The sequence below is a fragment of the Malaclemys terrapin genome, chromosome 1, assembly GCF_027887155.1.
Source record: "Malaclemys terrapin pileata isolate rMalTer1 chromosome 1, rMalTer1.hap1, whole genome shotgun sequence".
Lineage (NCBI taxonomy): Eukaryota > Metazoa > Chordata > Testudines > Emydidae > Malaclemys > Malaclemys terrapin.
The window spans coordinates 98,575,125-98,597,651 of record NC_071505.1 but is presented as its reverse complement, the minus strand read 5'-3'; the positions used below and the strand labels follow the sequence as shown (position 1 = coordinate 98,597,651).

The following is a 22,527-nucleotide window of genomic DNA, read 5'->3' as shown; positions in this document are numbered from 1 at the left end:
GGGAGCGGCAGCAGTCGACTCACCGCGGTGAAGACACCACGGTAAGTCAATCTAAGTACGTCAACTTCAGCTATGTTATTCACATAGCTGAAGTTGTGTAACTTAGATCAATGCCCCCCCTCCCCACCCCTCAATGTAGACCAGGGCTCAGCATGCAAGTCTCAGTGGCCACCCATATTCTCTTCAAATACACAAATAAGCCAAAAGCTTTGAGTAAACAACTCAGTACAGTTTGCTGGAGATCCTGCTGTATTTTTGCATGAGAAGTTCATTGGTATTTGGCCACAGTTGATCTACATTTATTTAAAGAGAAAAAAAAATCTTACATTCAGTTCATTTTATTTTTATTTAATAAAAAACAGTATCAGGTTAAAAATACAAACACTTTGGGTGATTATCCAGCGTTTTCCCTGTGTGCCTTCTAAAGCCAACCAATGAGTGGAAAACAAAACAAAACCATTTTGGCTGCAGCTGTAAAATAATGTTGCACCAATTAAATTACACCAAATATATTATTATACCTTTTTGAAATGGCTTTCAGACCAATAAATAAAAAAAGACAAATTCAAATAAAAAAAAAGTCAACTTTGTATTACAAAAAAATTAAATAAAAATCACAACACTAATAATAATGTGCAGTCAAGTTTTTTTTTTTCTATTCTTCTAGGAATGATAACATGCCAGTAAATCCCTACATGACATTTCCAGTTTGGCAGCAAGCAGTCAATCATTCATTCACATTTGTACACAAGATGGCAGGCCTGGGCAAAAATCTAAGGAGATCTGAGCCTTTGGGGTGCTTCTCAGTTCCTCACAACAGCAAGCTGAGGTCCATCTCCTTCATCTTGAAACCTGTATAAATCATTTACCCATTTAGAGCCAGATTCAAAGCTGGTATCAGTCAGTGTAGGTCTACTGAAGTCAAACGCCATTAGGTCAAGGGAAGTAGGCTGATTTACACCAGCTCAGGGTCTGGCATCTTAAACTCTAGGGCATATAGTTAAAAGAACATCATTTGCCCAAAGCTGCAAAGCTCACCTGAATTGCTGAACCCATGTGGTCTCTAGTTCACATTTCCCTAAAATGGAATATGACAAACCTGTCAACTTTGCACCCCTCAAAATAGTACATGGATTTTTGAAGAGGCAGAAACAACACATGTAAACCCTTGGGAGGACAGGCTGCCTCACTATCATACTGAAACCCCCCTTCTTAAGAGAACAGTGAGCATTTGCTTTGTGTGAGAACACCACCACGGATGCCTTTTACACCTGGGCTGAATTTTGGCCAAGTGTCTCCTGGAGGAAAAAACCTCTCCATTGAAACAGAGAAGGCGATTCAGGAAATTAAAACTCACCCACCTTTATGCCTGTTAATCCTGCTGATTTTAAGGAGGAGCTGACGGAGTGAAGTACTGTGACACACAAAATAAGGAATTTGCAAGCTGGGAAGCAATGAGCAATAAAGCAGCTCTTTGTTCGATCTTAAATCTATTCACATTGCTATTCTGGATTCTCCGCTAATGCAAATGGAACTTGGTACTATTTCTCTATGGCTTTTAGGATTTTAGAACATGCCCAGAGAGAGTGGGCCAAATTCTGCTCCCAGCTGAAGTCTTGGGGTAAAGATGAGAGCAGAATTTGGCCCATTAACCTCCAGTTGTTTGTGTGTTTGGACTGTTAGGGCTGTAGCCAATTTGACCTCACAGGCCAAATTCTGCCCCCAGTCACACCAGTGCAGCCCCAATGAAGCCCAGGGCCATATGTTCATGTAAATGAGATCTGAAACTGGCCATATGACTCCAGTTTGCCCAGGCCTGTCAAACGCATAGTGCCTTGCTAACTGAGGCTTACATTCAGGTAATCCAGTAGACCCAAGTGGTACCTTTATGGGAGTTGAAGCCTTAAGTCTGGATATTTAGATATATCCAAGGAAACATATACATTTTTCTCCTTTTCAGACTACCACTGCTCATGCAGTACCAATTACAAATACAGATAGATATCTGCATTTTTACAACAAATCCCTTGTCGAGTCTACTGTTCTCATTCCAGCACTCATAGTCAAATTCCTTCTGTTCCACTACTACCTACTTCAAAACATTCTTATTTGGAAAAAGGCACATTCTCACTGATTCTCAGTCCTCTGTCCATTTACTACATGCTACAACCTTTTCTTAAGCTAACATTCTAGAAGCAAACTATTCTCCACTCTCAGATACATGCTAATAAGCAAGGTGGCACCATTTGCTGACAGTGAAAGTGACTGAAATCTGGATTTTGTGTTTAATTAACCCTTGAGAGAATGTGATAAACACACCCCCTTCCTAGGCATTTGTTTGGCTGGCAATCTGGAAAATGTCACAAACCTAGTAAATATGTTGGGGGTGGGGAGCAGAAATCAACTAGCCATTTGCAATGTACAACTTTTTCTAGCTCATACTATGGTTTCAGTTCTTGTATTTTTTCACTATTAGTACTGATAGTCAGATACGAATCTGTGCTCCTTGCTAGTGAGGAGAATGACATGGTAGCTGGAAAATGTGAATCTGTAGCCACATGCCTCAAATTTTCTAGGCACACCACACTAAGAGTGACTATTTAAAACCACCCTTCCTATAGCACATTCAGAGATATTTAAAGCCAAAAGGGACCATTGTGAACATCTACTCTGGCCTCCAGCATAACACAGGCCATAGATATTTCACCCCGTAATTTCTGCGTCAAGTCAAATAACTTCAGGATGAACTAGAGTATATCTTTTAGAAAGACATCCAATATTGAGAAAGATTTAAGTGATGAAGAATCCACCACCTCCCTTGGTAAAGTTGCTCTACTAGTTAACTACCCTCACTATTAAAAATACCTGCCTTATTTCCAATTTGAATTTGTCTACGTTATGCCTTTGTCTGCCAGATCCTGGTGGTGGTGGTATTATTTATTTCTTTGTACCATCGCAGCACTTAGAAATTCTAATCATGGACCAGGATCCCACTGTGCTAGGCACTGTATGTTTGCATCCCATATGAATATTTTCTTTGGGCAACTAGGTAATACTTTAATAAAGCAAACTAAAAGAGTTTGCATAATGCTCAAAAGAAGACTTTGGGGGTTTTACATATGTCATGATTTTCAGCTGAGAATGCGCATTCAACCCATTTTGATGATCCTACCACTGTCAGCAAATTGGTAACCAGGCTAACTCCATCATAAAGGTACACATGACAACTCCCTTCCCTTTCCACCCTCTCCACTGTGCTAGTTGAGCTTGTTGCAGATCTCCAGAGCTTTCTTGTAGACCTGAGTCACATCATCCATGTCCGTGAGAAGGGAAAAACTGCTGTCCCCCAGCCGATTTCGATAACGTTTCAAATGCTGTGGGCGTGGGCGGTTCTGGAGTCCTTCAAAATCTTGGATCTGGAGGAAGTTTTCAGCAGAGACACAGCTCCGTATCCTTTGCCTGTTTGGCCTGCTCTCTTGCAAATCTAGCAAGTCAAAGGAGTCACTGGACAAAATACTGTCATCACTAATCACACTAGAAGGGCGACTGTAACTTCGAGATAATCTATCCCCAGGCAGGACCCCTTCTTCCATGGCTTCCACCATCGGTGTTTCAGGACTGACCAAAGCAGAGTCAATGCTGCTGGTGGAATACTTGCTGTTGTGTTTTAAGATGCCCTTACGTCTATAGGAATGGCTATGAGACCCAATTCTTGATGTTTCAGTGATGCCTGGGGAAGTGTCACTGTTTTCTGTCTCATCCTTATTGTCCAACAATTCAGAAGATTCACTTCGTTCTGGAGAAGAGTAGTAGCCAGACTCTCTCTGCTGAGTCTTCTTTAAGATTCCTTTTTTTGGCATGAGGGAAGACGCTTTAGTGCCGTATTTGCTTGCTATTTCTCCCTCCATGGCACTCTTAATGACAACACCAGTCCTACACAGTTCTTGCTCTATCTTAAAAGCGGAGGGTAAGGCTGGGTTGACCACTCCCTCAATGAATCCTGCACTGTGAGACCGATGCTCACTGTTGCTCCTTTTCTTCAAGATTCCTTTGGGCCTCTTGGAGGTTGGTTTGGATGCATTCTCAGCTCCTCCTTCCTGGATCGATTGCACAATGTCATTTTCCTTCTTTGATTTTTTCAGGGACCTCTGTCGCTCCAGCGTAACTTCGGAACCTTTGGGTTTGGAAAGGCACTTCATTTTGGTATCAGTCTCTGGCTGGAGACCCGTCGAACGGTGATGCCAATCAATAAACCTAGCCAGCAGCGGGGACTCTGATTCTCTCAAGGCATCACAGTCACAAACGCTGCTCTTGTAGCCCCAATTAACCCACCAGTGATTGGCTATGTCTTCGATGGTTGCTCGGCGCTCAGGATTCACCATCAGCATCCACCTGATCAGACCACGAGCATCTACGGTCAAAGAATGACATTTAAAATAGTCAAAATATAGACATTTGTTTTTTCATTTTAAAATGGAAATATGGGCAAGACAGATTAATAGAAATTATGCTTCTCAAAACAGGTGAAGTGAACGTGCTATGTGGGAAGACTTTGACCATCAATTCAACTTCAGGAAATGAAATTAAGTGCTATTTCATATCTGAAGCCACATAATACACCCAAGCAAATGTAACACTGGCTTTTCAAGTAGATGAGTGTTTTTCCTTATTAGTGAAGGAATCCAGTGTAGACACTGAACTTTACATCAACCCAGATTAGTATAAGCCTTAGAGGAAACCAAAAGGGCACTCAGGTATTTCAAATTATGTATATTATTAATTTTGTATCTTTGGTTTTTTTAAGAAAAGAAGGGGAGAGAAAGTAAAATGCAATTATAATATAGTCTTTTATGTATTTTTAAAGATAAATTTCCACAAAGCAAATTAGGTAGGAATAACCAAGAGGGAGAATATGAAAAATGGTGGCAAACAAATGATGAAAAATAAATGCCTAGTGAAATTTATTGATAGATTCATAGATTTCATGGTCAGGGACCATTATGATTATGTAGCTGGACTAGAATGTTTTGGTGCCTTTCTATCAGGGTTCTAATCATGGTGGCACTCCCTTGTGTAATATTAATTGTGAACATATTGGTATTAAATTCAGACTTCAGAATGGGTTTTTGGGCCAAGTGGTTGCTTCCCTTATTCAACTTCTCTCTGCTTTTGATATATATCACACAATGTAGTTAGACTAGAAGACTGATCTGTATCAGGACCTTGTATCAGTTTACAGCTTGTCTGAACAATTTCGCTTGCAATAGCTAACAGACTTTCCACTGTCATAGATCTAGTTAAAAGACCCTGTTAAAGCTTCCATAAGGCAATAAAATCTATCTGCTGTAAAACTTTCATTTCAAAAGGGCTTTTGGTAAGGGCTCTATCCAGATGGGAACTGATGGCAGATGATCTTTTGAGAGGGGATGGGAGATCCTTTTACTTGTCATTCTAAAGTGACACACCAGAAAATGCTGGTAGAGGCCAAGTCAGCCAGCCATTCTGAACTCCTGTCATCTCACTGCTTTACACCAGCTCTTTTTTTATACCTGAGGGCTGTGTTGGCTCACGATATTCTCCGCTGCTGATCTGCCTGATCAGATTTTTGTGATCAAAGCCATCAAAGGGCATCGTTCCATAAACCAGAGTGTAAAGCAATACACCAAGGGCCCAGCTGTCGACCTAAAAATACATAGACAAGAAGCGTAAAGGCTACAAAAGCTGATCCCTGCAGTCTTCCAGAGCATTAGCACCACAAAAGCAACGGAACATCCAGCTGTGCTTGGTTACCAGCATGCAGGTATTTAACAGCTGACAAAGTGTAAGCAAAGCAAATGAAAGTAGCAGAAGGCAGCTTGAATACTTCCAACCTAGGAGAAGCCCAACATAGTCTATGTGTGAGATACTATCAGGACAGAACTAATGTTCTTGCTCATTATTACCAAATACAGATCGTATATGTGCCACCAACACAAGATTAATTTTAATTTCACTTTCCTTCTCCCGTGCCCCCTTACCTCTGGGCCTCGATAGGGTCTTCCATTAACAATTTCTGGGGAAGCATACAGTGGGCTCCCACAAAAGGTCTGCAGAAACTTGTCTTTGTGATAGAGGTTGGAAAGACCAAAGTCTGCAATCTGTAAAGACAAAAGGGGTCTGTAGTACTGACATTTACCTTATGAAAAGATAGGGATGGAGTGAGATCTACTGCTTAAATCTTCAGGATTAGGCACCAGGACTCTTGGTTTCTATTCACAGCTCAATCACTGGTTCCCTGGACGGCCATCAGTAAGTCATTTAATCCTGGATACCTCACATATCTTTGCAAGGATAACTGGAAGAACCTGGACCTTACTATCCGCTGGTTGCCCTGCACCATGTGTAGTCATTGACACCAGTGCAAAGTGAGCATAAAGTGCTACCATTCTGATGTGGCTGCACTGGTCTAAAAGCCTACACAAGGTGCAGGCAAACTGAGAGTCAGGCCCTTAGAACTCAACAGGAGAAGTGAGGCAGTGGTGTCCTGGGGACCCGGGGATAAGATTACAGAAGGAAGTGGCATCTGAAGTCATTTGGAGCCAATTATAGTAGGGGGAGAAAGAGCAACACATTGTCTAACCTTTCCAGGTTCAATAGGCTTTGATCAATTACGCCATTATGGATTTGAATGGTCAACCAAACCAGTGTGCCCTCTGTAAGGCAATAAACAGAAGTCCATTCTGAATTGGAAACAATGGACCCAAATCCTGCATTCCTAAAAATGCCCCTTGAGATTGTTGGGACATTTATTTATTTCTTCTAGTCCAGCAGCTCTCAACGAGGGGTCCGGGGCCCCCTGGGGGGCCACAAGCAGGTTTCAGGGGGTCCACCAAGCAGGACCAGTGTTAGACTCACTGAAGCCCAGGGCAGAAAGCCAAAGCCTTGATGTGCAGAGCTGAAGCCCAGGGCCCTGAGCTCTGCTACCTGGGGCTGAAGTTGAAGCCTGAGCAAATGAGCTTTGTGGGGCCCCCTATGGCATGGGGCCCCAGGCAATTGCCCTGCTTGCTATCCTCTAGTGCCAGCCCTGGCTTTTATATGCAGAAAATCAGTGGTGGTGGCACAGGCGAGCCATGGAGTTTTTATAGCTTATTTGGGGGGGGGAGGGGGCTCAGAAAGAAAAAGGTTGAGAACCCCTGGTCTAGTCTCTGCTCTTGTTCTTATCAAACAAAAGTTGAGATTGTGAGACTGTGGCATAAAAACTCTCACATCCCTTACATTTTCATTGTTTCCCCAGCACAAGGCAACATAGCTCAGTTTCATCTTGTTTTTGACCCAAATGTCTGTGTCATAGAGATCCACATTTTTATTAATGTACACTATTGACACAAAAATGATGGCTCACAAAACTTAGAATTGGTAATATTCACAGTAGCTTTCTGTGCAGTTACCCCAGAAGCCACACTGCAGCTGCAGGCACAGTCAAGCTGTCCCTTCACGGGACAAATCCTGCTCACCATACTATCGTGGCTTCAATGGGACTATCATGTGAGTCGGGGTGTGGCTTCCTTTGAGATCCTGGGGGGAGAGTAGCTTGCCAACCCATATGAGGTTCTGTAGAGGGGGTGGATGATCATCTAGGATTATGTTACTAGGAATTACATTGCTGGGGCTTTGCTGGGTTTAAATGCCTTGATAGACATTTTTTCTTATTTAGTTGTTATTTAAATTACATTATAAAAATTAATCCAACACAGTAGCAGGGTAGCAGAAGCTGCTTCCTCTTCCCCTTCTGCAAATCTCTGGGAAAAGGCTGAGCCTCCCACCATAGTAGAAAAACAGTGTAGCAAAAAATGGGGCAGAGGGTTGGGCCCATAAAATGCAAAAGACTATTCAGCCAGCAGAAGATGGTTTAGGGGTGCAGTGGAGTGGAGCTGATAAACACACACAATAATGGCTGCCAGGGATGCAAGAAGGGTAGAAAGCATGCAGAGAATACATGAGACAAGTATGACAACTTGTAACATGGTTCCTGCCATGATAATAGATGGCCTAAACAATAAACAATACAAAAAACAAATAAACAGAACAATAAATTGGGTCTGCCCCTGTTTTTGCATCTTTATGATGTATAAAGGAAGCTTCAAAAGTATTTTTCAGACCAAAAAGAAAAATACTAAAAAGGAAGGAGTTTTCTATTGAGGTTTTTTTTTTTTTCCACCTTATAAATGCGGGCCTTTTCTACCATGAAGAACTAGTGATATTATGACATCATAAAAGACAAAAAAGCAAAAGCAGAATACTGTAATCAGAAGGCAAAGAGGATTTTTTTTCAGCATTTAAAACTTTTTGTCGTTGTTTGCTCTTGCTAACATCTACATAACTGCAATGTCTAATCAGCATTTAAGAAAAAAGAGGTTCTTGTTAAACTTTTTTGATACCCCTCACTCTTTTGCCTTTCTCTGGGACACCCCCCACCTCCAATGTTCTGCCGCAAAACTAGGGAATGCCAGACTAAAAATCAAAAATAAGCAGCAGAGTGGAGGAGAACTTCCAGGTTTTCTTTATATCATAAAGAAAAAAATGGGGGCCATGTCCATTTTTTGCTTAAATCCTTGGTCACCTTTAAAATCCTATTTATCCCATTTCAAGCTCCCACCTCTAATATTTTGCTGGGGTGCATGTGTGTGTGAGAGTCCTGCAGATATTTGCAGCTCCTAAAGTAGACCTGAAGGAGTAGCTGATTTCTTTTCATTAATCGTACTTTATCCCATTCCAGTATAATTATAATAATTTGAATTTATTCAATATCCCAACTAGTGCATTATCAATCTGTTGTAGCAAATTCAACCCTTAAATAAGTATGTTTTGTAAAATCTTCATTGGATGGCTGGAATACCATTGAATGGGGTGTACTACTGCAATCTGCAGACATATTCTCATGGCTCAAATTGCACTTAATTGCCCTAAATTCCACTTTCTTATCAAGTCACTCTGACTGGCTTGCAGGAAGTTGGTTTTAAGTCTTATGAAGTGTGTCCTGTCAATCAGAAGAAGAGTGGAACCAATTCAGTGTTAAAACTTTCCTGCTAGTCCCTGAGCTTTGGTTTAGTTCAGGATACAGCTAAGACAGGGGCAGACACTGCACAGTATGCTTCCTTAAGAAAATACATTCCCTTAAGGCCATGGAATGTATAAAATGTGTGTATATGTGCATTGACATATATAGGGCTACACATACCACTCTTCACACCAAGGAACTCCTAGACTTGGACATTCATGTTTTCATTTTGGCCATTCAGGAAAAGGGTATTTATATTACAATCCACTCCCATACTCACAGACTGATATTTATCAGATTTTCCCGTAAAAACTGTCGTGCCCCCCAAAACAAGATTAATAGAAGCCAAGATTACTTCATGTTCTTGGCACTTAAATGGAGCTAAAGCATTAAGTCAAAAAACCTTCAAAATTGGGAAGTGCTGGCAGCAGGCTTTTCTTCCCTTAGCTTTAGGAGGTGCATGTTACATGTTTACTGTTAACTACAATAACCTAGATGTAATTTATTGGTTGGTTATAAGTATGGATTGTAAATTCCATGAAGTGTGCATTCATTTAAAGAACTTGGGCCAGGTCTTCAGTAGGTATAAATTAGCTTGGCTCCACTGACTTCAATGGAGCTATTCTGATTTACATCACATGAGGATCTGGCTCTTTGTATTTCAATGCAGACTAAAAATATATTTGGTCCATTAAAGCAGATGAATGACTGAAGAATTTACATGCTAGGGGTGAAATTTTCAAGAATTACATGTATCTACTGTGAACAAACTGCCTGTTCTGCATATATGTAATCCCCATGGGTTACCAGCACTTATTCTGGCTTGTTTCCATTTTAAGGCCCAACCGAAGGTGCAGTTAGCAGCTTCTTGTCACTACTACTTACATTTTTCTCTCCTGCTGTCACTCTGTATTATTTTAAGTTTATCATATCAACAGGAGTTTTGGTCTTTTGGTGCTGCCTTAGCTCTACTGTCTTTCTAGCCATTGATTGCACAGGCAAGTATGGGGGATGATTGTGAAAGAGGGTGACCCCCTTCCTCTTGGTACAAAAGGCATTGGTGGGAGACTGCAATTCAGTTGAGCTGAGGGGAGCAGCATAAGGGGTAGCTGATTGGGAGGATCTATGTATGCAGTGTTGTTGCAGCCATGTTGGTCCCAAGATATTAGAGAGACAAAGTGGGTGAGGATCTATTGTTTATTGGATCAACTTTTGAGCTAGACAGAGCTAAAGAAGACCTCTGTGTAATTCAAAAGTTTATCTGACTCCTCAACAGAAGTTGATCCAATAAAAGATAGATCCTCACAAGGTGGGTGAGGTCATTCGACATACAGAGACTCTTAGTTTCCAGCATTCCACACAATGTTTCAAATTAATGAGAGCTGGAGGAGCAGCAGTGAGAGGGAGGAAGCTCTTATTTGGACCAAGGTCGGAAGCCCAAAGTAGTAATAAATTCATTTTAAAGTAAATTGTATTGCTAGCAGCTGGGAAGTGAGTCAGGACAGGGAGAGGCTAATATTTGTTGCACGATCCCACGCTTCATTACCACATAACTTAAACTGACTATTGCTTTATGTATATTGCACGGTATACAATGCAATAAAGATTGTAATATTTTTTCAACATAGCAGACTGTGCTGACTTGGGGAATCCTGGGAGGGATCAACTCATGAGATTCCACCCCATTTTTCTGCTCCAGGATAAAGATAGTCAATATCCTGGGAGAACCATTTTTGAGCATGGACCCGTGACTCTGTTCCAGAGGCAGGGAAGTTCAGTGGTCAATCTGCTAGTAACACAAATCAGACAGGTTTCATCATTATCAGTTTCCTTTCTTAGTTTAAAAAATGTTTTTTCTTTCCTGACATAAGACTGTCCATATTTGTTATAATCATTTACTGGAACTGATGTAGTGTCTAAGAGCCTCATTCATGGATCTGGACTACCGCTGTGCTAGGTGATGTCAGCACCATTACTGACATGCAGAATAGTAACACTCTGGGTCCAAATAACACCATGGTTCAGTTCAGAGGTCTTAGCATCATCATACTTCGCAGAGTTATATGATTTATCCATTGAGATTCTGTGCTAAGGCACAATTTACCAAGAAACTGATTATGCAGCCATTTGCTCCAAAAATGCAACATAATACTGACGGCTTAGGACATTAAGTACTAAGCTATAGGACTGCAATGGTCAGTTCTAAGCCAAAACTAGTATGGTTGTTTTTCTTTACTTCCAAAGGATCTGAGCACACAATCCTTCTCATGAGTGACTGAAACAAGACATTATTTATGATTTAATATATAACAGCTCCTCCCATTTCAGGGAGTGTTCAAGAAATGGTTTTCAGGGAACACCACCACCATAGAAAGTCCTTTGGTAATCTAACCATGTAACTTAGACTAGAGGCCCCTACGCACTCTGATCTGTGGAACAGTGGGGATCTTCCCAACTGTCTGGATTCCAATGATGCTACATTTGTCAATCTTCAAACATTGATTCTTCCTGTTTGTTGTACTTCAGTCCATGACTCTTTCAAGTTTCCAGAGACTTTACTGGCTAATTTAACTCGAAAACCCAATTATCTCTATGCACACTGTTCATCTGCCTCATGACTTAAATTTAATCAGATCAAATTTAAGGATGGCTCCAAAGTTGGCAGGATATCAAATAGAAATAAAATGACTAAGTGAATCCTTGAGCTCAGAGGGTAATTTCTAATAGATGAAATGTTCTTCACTTCCCGTCCTAAAAGCACTATAGAGTGCTACTCTACATTGTTCTGATTTCTTATAATGACATTTATTAGATGTTAGCTGTTAACATAGTGGATGAATAGTACAATTGTGTAATCTGTACTATATGTGTCACTAGTTATTTGAAAAGTTTATACTTTGCAACCCAGTGAACAAAGTGGTTCCTTTTTATATACATTTCTTACAACCGATCAGTAAAATTTGTGAAGGGCTTTGGGATCTACTGGCAAAATAAAAAATATAAATATTAGTTCATGAGGATGGGCATTTTAGAAAGACAGAAAACTATAAGTCTCATCCCATTTTAGTAGATGTGTTTCCACTGAGCATTCAAAACCAGCCACCCCTTCCTAAAGCCCCAAACTGCACATTTCTTTCTTTCTGCATAAAGCATGTATAAATATTTTCAGAATCAGGGCCTGTTAGAGTTACTCAACTGAAAATAAATAATTTACAGCTCCAGATGTGTTTCCTTGCCAACAAACACTGTTTATGAAACAGGAAAAAAAGGGGGAAATAAAACCCTGTGTCACTAACATAGAAACCACAATAACAAATTCTAACCCCAAAGTATCAAGGCAAATAGCAGCAGTCTGTTTAATATCAAGTACTGGAAGTAGTTCTCAATGTGGTAGGTAAGGTACAAAAAACCCTCCCTCAGAGGAATCCAAATTCAAACACCATTGATAGTGGGATTGTGAAATATAAACCGTTTCCAAATCCCAATCCTTAAACCTCAAGAGCTTCTTTGTTTAAATATAGGCATCATGAGAAAGCAAGACAGCTTATAGCCACCTGTGTGTATATCATGCCCATGCACATTTGCACATATAGAGATGTGCATTACTTTTAGCAAAGGAATGAGTGAGGAAGAACTGAAAATATGCAAAAGGCACACACACGGTAGGCTAAGCAGAATTTAATCCAACAAAGGGGGGTCCTTGAGAAAACAGTCTATGAATACCCCAAGTTGTTCTTTACTGGGAGCTGTAGGAAATGTGTAATTATTAAAAGATTCATCAGCTACCAATATTTCTTCAGGTATTCTATGAACACAAGATTTATGTTAAAGTACCACTGCAGTATTTGACATGTCTAGAGCCCCAGGGTGAAATCCCAGCCACAAGTTTTTCCACTGACGCTAGTGGGGCTAGGATTTCACCCCCATCCTGCAAACCCTTGCTCACAAGAGCAGTCCTGGCTCATACCCATCAAAGTCAACAGGATGCTTCATGTGGGTGAGGACTTGCAGGATCAGGCCCCTAGTTACTTTCTGACTAGCATCTTCCAAAAATAGCACCAACCACTGTAGTATCTGAGAAAAAAAGTCTGTGATTTTGAAGTGCTTTGATCACGCTGAGTTTGGGTATTATTCACCTCTCACTGGGGTTTAAATCAGGATTCAGTCCCTTGAAATCAGAAGAGTTGAAGTGGTATAAAACAGACATAAAGAGGGAATCAGGCCTTTTGTCTTGATGCAATTTCCTACAGGCTTGAGAAAATGACTGGTTTGCATGTGATGAACGCAGCCCATTCCATTTAACAAATTCCCCAAATTCTTCTTCTCTCTCTCAAGAAATCTGTGATGAGCTGGGAAGATAGTTTGGTACGTAATGCCGAAAGAGAGGCCATCCTGCATGCAGAAGCCTGGACTACATACAATGTCCTAGAAAGGCTATTTTTTGTTTTCAGTGCTATTAAAAGGCGCAGTGGGGCTGCCAGCATTGGTGACACTGTTGGCGCATAATGGGAGAGATTGACTCTAGCACTACAACCCTAACGTTAACAACAAACATTCAAGTGTCGCATAGGACGTGCCCTCTGTAAAATGCTATTTTTAGAAATGGCATATTTATGTGTCTTTAATCCACCCGTTGAGCCAACGTAGCTTCTGTCATCAGTTTTACACAGATGGTACCTACCATATGCTATTGTCTATTTCCATTTCCATTGTGCATACATTTAAAATGAATAGGATCTCTTAGTATGATGCACAAAAGACAGAGCAGGGAGCACGGTGGCTATCAGTGGAGAGACAGGACAGAGAACTGACAAAGACAGAACTTGAGCTGTTGGGATAGTTGGCTGTGTAGATGGTTTCCTGATTGCTTCATTTTCTTAATTAAGCCATAAGGCACAACAGCCAGTGGGTAGTATCTATCATCTGCCTCTCTGTTTGTCCATAGATCTATACACCTAACCAATCTATGCTGCATCAGGAGGGGACAGTGACTGTATGCCTCATGAATGTGAACTGACACCAAGCTGAAGGTGAAACAGATTCACCATCTAGGAACTTCACTAACCTCCCAAGTAATGTGCGTTACTTATCTTGTCTTATGGCTATTATTAAAAAAAAAGAAGAAGAAGAAGAAGAAGAAAGGAAAGAAGGTCATTCCCATGCTTTCACTGGGGATTACTGACATGGATATGACATCACTGATCACCAGTCAGAAAGCTACATTTGTGTCTAGAGTTCTAAGGCCATTTCCTAATGAAGCACATGTGCTTTTCTAGGTTTATTTTGAAACTCTATTTGCTTATTTTCCAGACGTGATCAAAAGGACATTCGGAGTGTTCTGTAGGAGGCACTTGAACCCTCTAGGCTAAGAAAGTTTTTTCGAGCCTTAGCAGCAGCCAGCAATAATACCATTTGTAATGTAAACTGTACCGCTTGAAACACTCTGCTGTCTTCCACTGGCAAATTAATATTGCTTTGGGAACTGAGCCCCTTGGGTGGCGAGAAGGGTTTCCCCCCAGAATTATCCAAAACTCCATTTAGCACTTCAAACTAACCATACACAGTACTCTTTCTCCTCAACTTCCCACCCGCTCAGTTACTTGCCAGTTGCTGTTGCTATAATACTGGATCCAATCACACCTTGGCTAAAAATTGCTATGGAACTTGCAAAGCCATTCAGAGAAGAGGACAGAAAGAACCTTACCTTAATGTTAAAATTATCGTCAAGAAGGATGTTTTCCAGTTTTAAATCCCTATGGACAACACCATTCTAAAATGAAAAACAAAAGGGCGGGGGGGGATATTGGACAGGTTAAAGAACTGAACCATCAGGGTGGTCTTTGTATCTACATTTCAAGGCTGAGTTTGCTGTCATAACACTCACGGCCCAGTGACTAGTGACAGGAGATGTATTAGTCACTTGCTGTGTGGTTAAGAGAAGAATGACTGGAATCTGTCCTCCCACAAAGCCTGTAAAACAGCAGGGGGATTCTTTTCGGAACTTAATTCCAACTCCTATCCTACCCCCACTGTGTGAAAGCAATATATTCTTCCCAGGCACCAGAAAACAGAATCTGTCAATGACATTAGTCCTTAGAAAAGCTCTAATTCCTCCAGTGTGCAGCTGTTTGGGCAAGGGGAGTTATAACCCTAAAAGACAGCTACTGCCTGCAAATGTTAGGGATGGAAATTAACAAGAAGGATTTAAGTCTTAGCATCTTATTCCTAAAGTTCTGAAAACTAACCCTGCACAAAAGACTGTGATGGATTTTCTGTGCTGGGCACTGAGGACTTTGCAAACCTCCCTTACTTAGCAGAATTTAAAGGGAGATTAAAATGTTTTAAAATTCTAACAAAAAGGCTGCACTAGCTGCTTATTGGCTTTAGTCTGGTGCAAATTTTAGCTCTATACCCCCATGGCCCATAGGAGGAAGGATAGCCCAATGGTTGGGGCACTCGCCTAGGAGACCCAAGTTCAATTCCTTGTTCTGCTACAGACCTCCTGTGTGACGTTGGGCAAGTCACTTAACCTCTCTGTACCTCAGTTCCCCATCTGTAAAAATGGGGGTGATAATGCTTCCCTGCCTCAATAGGTTCCGGAGAGGAGATGGGCACTGCTGAGATAAAAGCAACACCCATTGAAATGTCATGAATGTAACATCTCTACGACTGCATCAGTCACAGGGTATGTGGACAACCAGGGCCCGTAAGGGAGGATGAAGGGCCCATGAAGTTAATCAGCCTGAAGCTTGTTTTTCATGACTTAAATTGTCCTTCAGAAGCATGCCAAGAAGGATAAAGACAACAACAAGGGGAATCCTTCTGCTGCTCCTATTATATCTGGAGGAGTTACTTTTGGATAACTTAAATGACTCCATGACAGGTATTCTCACTTTCTTCCCCTCTCAAAAGAGTTCCCTTGTTCTGAAGTAGTATATTTACACCTCTACTCTGCTTTTTTTTATTGTATATACTGTACCTTATTCTCCTGTCAAAAATTGTTCTGAATTCAAATTACAGGAAAACTGTCAATCCTTTTCTATTGACTGTGTCACTAACAGTGGTCTTTCTTCTACAGAAAGCTAGTGGAGAATTCGGTCACATAAGGAGAAAATTTTCAAAGGCTCAAATGGGAGTTAGGCTTGGTGTAAGGGACTTAGCTGGTGGAAATGGGCCCAGGTGAGGATATGGCCTTTAGTCTCTAAACATGAATGGTGAACTAGTGAAATATTTGCACTTGTGATATCTTGCTGTACACATAAAATACTGCACCTGGACCCTCCCACTTCTGCAGCTGAACATTTTTACCTCACTGGTTCTTTTATGCATGAGAGTCACTGTTAAAGCCTCAAATAGTTAGGTTAACACCAAATGCTGTGCTCACCTTGTGACAGTAATGTACAGCGGAGACAATCTGCCGGAAGAAGTGTCTCGTCTCCCTCTCGCTCAGCCTCCGCCTCTCGCTGATGTAATCATACAACTCCCCTTTGCTTGCATACTCCATGATTATCACAATCTTATCTTTATTTTCAAACACTGCAGAGGCAATAAAAAAAAGATAATAAACTGTTCATTTGATAGATTTAAAATTGACACTTAAAAGGGGGAAGAGACTAAAAGTGATTTGGGGTATGTGATGCACCATCACAGGAGCATGGAGAGGTTTCCAATATACTGCCACCAACATGCTTGGCAAAGGTATGGGCTACTCAAGTGCATTGGTTCTAAACTTGAAAGTCACAACCCTAAGGGGATCATGAACAGGTCAAGGGAAGAAGGGTTGTAACTACCCTCACCGTCTCTACAGCTAGATGGGAGGGGGATCCTGACACTGTAATATGGGGTATGAATAAGACCACTAGGCTTTACCAGTCTGAGCAAAGTACTAGCGCCATGAACTCCTGAGTTCTAATCCCAGGTCTGACAATGACATCCTATATCCTTGTGAAACACACTTAGCCAGTCTGCAAGATTGGTATTGCACATCTTTTGAAGAACCTAAATTATCTGGCATGCTAGAGAAACAAGGCAGAACTGAAATGCAAGTGATGAGCCCACAGAACTACCTTCATGCCCAGACATCTTCCGTGATCCATTACTGCACCAGATTCAATCCTTGCCTAAAGTTATCTTTTCAAATGCTTATCCAAACAAATCATGTAACTCCAGGAGCTGCCTAGGGAGAGAGGCTGGTTCACAGGGCTAGGAGTTCGGAATTCCTGGCATTAGAGTCCCAGCTCTGACCCTAAGTTTCATTGTGGCCTTGATCTTTTGCTTAGGGACAAATTCTCAACTCATGGGCACTGATGTAAATCCCAGAATAACTCCAGTAAAGACAGAAGCAATATCCATCTCAGAGGGGTGTCATAAAGATTAGTTACTGCTTGTAGAGGCACAGTGTAAAGCACTCATCATTACTATGATTATTCAAAAATACAGATAACTTAAGATACATAAATTAAGTATTAGTTAAACAACAATAAAGAATAGGTCTGAGCTCTTTGCTGCAGGCATAATTAAAGGACCTGTGATAAAGGCAAAGGAGCTTAATGTTCTACACTTGTTCATATTATAAATCATTACTGCTACTAGGTATCATTTTGGTCAGTTAAAGCAAGCTTTTCCCCTACTTTTACTATTGTGTACTCACAGTGCCATTGAACAGCCATTAAGATAAAAGGGCCTGATTCTGTTTCCCTGCACCATGTGTCATCAATTACAGCAATGCAAAATGAGTGTAAAGCCATTCTGGTTTGTCAATGAAGAATCAGGCCCAAAAAGTTCTAGGAGTCAGATCTTTAACCAGAGTTCTGCAAACAGGTTTCTATTTATTTCCAGTAGTAATACAGTCCAGACCCCTCTGTCACACTATTAATCTGTTGCCTTCCTGGTCTGAAAGAAGTCTTTTGTAACTATGACTCATAATATGCTTAGAGACTGTTGGATATGTGATTTTATAAATCAAACAATACATAAATAACCAGTTAGGTCTTAAATGTGTCAAATTCATGAAAAATTATTTTACTGCCTATATTTACCATCAATATTTCATATGTTTGATGTTTTTCATTAGAATTGAAAACAGCCACGCTAGCACACATTTAAAGGCCACTTCAAAGGGGTTTTGAAGTTATACTGTTAACTTTTATTAGAGACATTACAGTAGTGAGCCAGGGCCCCATTGCACTAGGTGCTGTACAAACACAGACAGACAAAGACCTGGCTCTTGTCCTAAGGAACACACCCTCCTCCACTTGTTTAAATTGGTGAAATCAATGGAACAATGCCAGATTCCATCAGCTGAAGCTCTGGCCTTAAGGGTTTATGTATACTGTACAAATACTTTAATTTAACAATTGTATTACATATTTAGCATACAAGGGGAGTCTGGGATGTCTGCAGCAGGGTTCATTTCCTTACTGTTGCCTGTCCTTCTCCCAGGAAGAGGCTATGCCTGTGACTGACTTTTACTATCACAATTCTAGGTATTATTAATTATTACTTAATTGTGTGAGCGCACTATTCTGAACTTCAGTGGAAGGGCTGGCTGCTCAGCACCTACAGGCCTCCCCACAACAGCTCTCACACATACCGTGTGCGTATGTGTGTGTGTGGGGGGGGAAGGATTGGCTATCAAATATTTGTGACTATTCAACTTTCTGTAAAGGCAAATGCACGGCCACTGATAAGAACTCCAGAAAGCTTATCTTCATGGACATAAAAGTTTACCAAGGACTAGATTGTGCCTTTAGTGATCAGCTCTATATTGGGTGTGAGTTAGGAGCTGCCACTCAGCCCTGGGAGTTACCAGAGGGATTCTGGCTGACTCAGCTAGGACTCCTCCTGGGGCCTTGGGAAAGGTGAAAACAGGAGCTCTGCCATCCTTCAAAAGTGTCCCGTGTGTGCTTCTCTCTAGGCACATCCAGCTCCTTTGGCTGGTACAGAACAGGCACATGGCCATGGTTCTGCTTTCACCCATTCTTCCCTGCCTCCTCTGGGTGAACGCCACTGATGCTAGCCTCAAGCAATGCCTGTGCTCACTATCCTACAAGTGCGGGTTTGTGCCACCTTTGTCTCTTGTGCACCTGTGTAGGGCCAACTGCAGTCTGGCCCACAGTGTGTACTATCACACCTGTATGTTCACTGTAGTACGTGACATGACTGCTCCTTCAGAACTCAATCCTGCCAGGTCCTGTGCTGTGTGCCATCGACTGCCACTAACTCCACTGGGAGTTCATGAAAAATAAACATTTAAACTAACAAAACAGGTCGTGACCAGTTTCAAATTGCCACACTACTTTGGCTGATACATAAAATTTCCTCTGACTCTGACAATGTACTGTACAGACAGGAAACATGGTACCTGGCCTAGATAACCACAGTTCACTTTAGAATGTATTGAATTTCCTTTTATTTCATACTATAGAGGCAACTTCCTGAGGCAAGACCATGCTGGCAGTGAAACTTCCGCCAAAGTAACGAGGTTACAGGGAGTCTTCCAAACCAGTGCTTTTCTGGACCCGCACAACTGGAATGTTGTCTTCCAACATGGCCATTAGTGTTTTAAGGAACATACTTCAGCTTTTGCAGCTCCGTGTGAAGCTGCAGCTCCCAACACACAGATAGTTTTTATTCTTGGGCTTTGTCTCTTGTCCCCTCACACCTTGTCATTAAATTCTACAAGCCAAAGCCTCTCTGCAGTTCTTTCTAAATCCCCCTAAGCTTCAGCAAAATGGCTCTGATAAAAGGGAAAGGGAACTGCCAGATAAAATTGGCCACTGACTTGTCTGCTGGCCTTACAGTACCCTGAAGCATAGACTCCTGCCAGTGATTACATCCTACATGCATCCTCATTAACAATAACCTTCGGAAACTGGAAGAGCTGTCTCTGGATGGATTATACTACAATATCCTCTCCAAGAATGATAGACTGATAGTCTCTGGAAAGGACTCAACATAATATGTGTTCTATACAAAAGCGTTCTGACGTGTTATTGATACAGCATTAATGAGTGCACCCATATCTCTAAGCACAGAGACAGTTGCTAACTAATCACTATTCAGCCCAGGAAGGGGGAAAGGAATAATTCTTTACGCTTAGATAATACACTAAAAATACATGAATTCGACATTTTGAATCAGAAGTGAAGTCAGTTCACAAACAGCTATTGAAAAGTGTACCAGGCTTTATTGTGTACTCTATGTACAATTAAACTGGCCAAATTCACCACTGGTATAACTGGGCCAAGCTCCACTGATCTCCATGGAGTTTCACTCACAACAAAAGTGAATTCTGCCCATGTATGTGCAAGGATACAATGGGGCTTAATTAATCCCAATGGGTTTGCAACTTTTTTCTGACTAATAATATTGACTCTAACAGATTGTTTTGCATATATGCTGCTTGAGGGCTAGCAGCTCTGAGTAGGGGGTGGTTTGTAGCTGCACTGCCTCCAGAAAGCATTGTGGGCTTAGGATTAGGATTTGTGAGCAGCCAGCTAGCATGTGTCTGAGGGCCATGCACAGGGCGATGGCCCCTCTTCCACTCTGCTGTTCTTGGGGTGGCTTGCACTCCCAAGGGGAGTTAGCAGACAGAATGCTGAGCCCAGGAGAATGTTAACCGTGTCATGGGGCACAAGTGGAAAGACTCCTTTTGCCTTTGGACAACCCTCCACTCATGACTGAGGATGTCACAAAAGCTGTTTGATGCCACTAAACATGGTAACTTCCTGGTGTCCCATGACTGATGATAGTATTCTTTTGATACATGGATTTATTGAAGTTGTGCCTTAGCAACTCAACCATTTAAGTTTTGTCAAATTTTCCTTTATATTTAGAAATTTCTAATTCCATGACCAAATTTCCCTCGCGGCTAAAATTTGACATCCAGTTTGAGTCTTGGTCCAAGAATATTTACCTACAATTACATAGAAGCATATACAGACAGTCTTTGGTTTGAGAAAGGCACGTTATTATTTATATAACATTTTAAGTGCTTTCTATTCTCCTCTAACAAGCAGAGCTTATATTTTAAAAGCTAAATTTAGAAAATACTAAATCTCTACTATGAATTTTTGCCTTTGGGGAGAAAAATATATTGGATCCAATCAATATATGAGTATTTCAATACCTAGCATCCTGGATTCACTACACTGTCTTCTGAAGGATGCATTGATGCGTATTATTTATCTCCATGAAGGAGACTTTTCATAGGGACATTACCCTTTGACTTACATTGAAACTGTAGAAGCTCTCTCAACATAACCAAAACTGAATGAGCACAGAATAGGCAGAAGTACATCTCTGCACTGTGGCATCAGTACAACAAGGAGTCCCCACTACAACACAGAGGAAACCCTTCAAGCACAGATTCCTTGGCATACAGACCTTTCCATCCCACCTGGGACATCCCTGCATTCATCCTTGGCCCCATACCCTCCACCTCTTTACTCACACCTCGGCCCCTCACATCTTTATTCTCTCCCTGCATGCTGATGCAGATTTCAATGCTCTAATGTCTACATAAAAAATAATACCAGTTTTAGAACAATCACCAACACATATTACCCATTTGCATAAGTTCTCCTGAACGTTACAGAAAAGCTTGGCACCTCCTTGGCCCCATACCCCATTTGCAGCCTGCCACTGTATTTTATTGCTTACATACACCAATACACAGTCCTGTACAGTGTAATGAAAGCCACACCTACCCTACATTAATCACCAAAACACCTGAGCACATACCCAATAAACAGGGGTGTACAATGGTTGCTCAGGATGAGGGTGGAGATGGTGGTAAAAAGGACATAGCTAGATTGAGAAGGGAAAGTAATGAGCGGAATGGAAATGCATGGCTTTGTTGCTTATTTCCTGACTTTCTGGGGTTCATATGAGTGGGATATGCAAACTGAACTCAGAGATAAAGAGTCCAACATTAAACATTCACTGAAAGTAGTGTTTGTATGGGAATATCTATCTATCTATTTACATGTATCCTCAAACATGATATAACTTACTGTGTGTGTGTGTGTGTGTGTGCACATATGCACCAAATGTAGTTTTAGAAATATATGCCCCAAGTTGGGGGAAGGGAGGAGGGCATTAACTAAATGCTGGATTTATTTACTGCAAATAATAATGAGGTAATAAATATGCTACCCTGTTAACACCTGGGCTGTGACTTGCAAGCTGATGATGGACTGATTGCCTCTGCATAACTCCTGTGAATGTTTGGTGCACATTGTGTTTTCACTGTGTTTGATTTATTATCTGCCATCCTCTGCCATTCTGAAGCTCACTCCACTTCTGAAGTACTTCTGCTGCAGCTGGCAATTTCAAGGAAGTAGGTTTAGCCAGGAAAGATTACTCCAGGAACTCTCCATGGCTTGCTAATGAGGAGGCCAGTTCATGAAAGGCTGCCCTGGACTGCTCCTCAACTGCTGATGTGGGTCACGGAGCATGAAAGGTTATTTATGCATAACAGCAGTGGG

At 41.3% G+C, this 22,527-nt stretch overlaps 1 protein-coding gene across 1 annotated transcript in view; it reads right to left on the bottom strand.

Annotated features, from left to right (window-relative positions):
* Positions 1 to 327: 327 nt before the first annotated feature.
* Positions 328 to 22,527, bottom strand: part of NUAK1 (NUAK family kinase 1) — a 60,798-nt gene continuing 38,598 nt past the window's right edge. The window contains exons 3-7 of the mRNA XM_054032899.1: positions 16,422 to 16,573; positions 14,742 to 14,807; positions 6,018 to 6,137; positions 5,550 to 5,682; positions 328 to 4,411 (exon numbers count right to left, since the gene is read on the bottom strand). Of these exons, the coding sequence (XP_053888874.1) occupies positions 3,258 to 4,411; positions 5,550 to 5,682; positions 6,018 to 6,137; positions 14,742 to 14,807; positions 16,422 to 16,573 (1,625 nt within the window). The 3' untranslated portion in view covers positions 328 to 3,257. The remainder of the gene's footprint in view (positions 4,412 to 5,549; positions 5,683 to 6,017; positions 6,138 to 14,741; positions 14,808 to 16,421; positions 16,574 to 22,527) is intronic.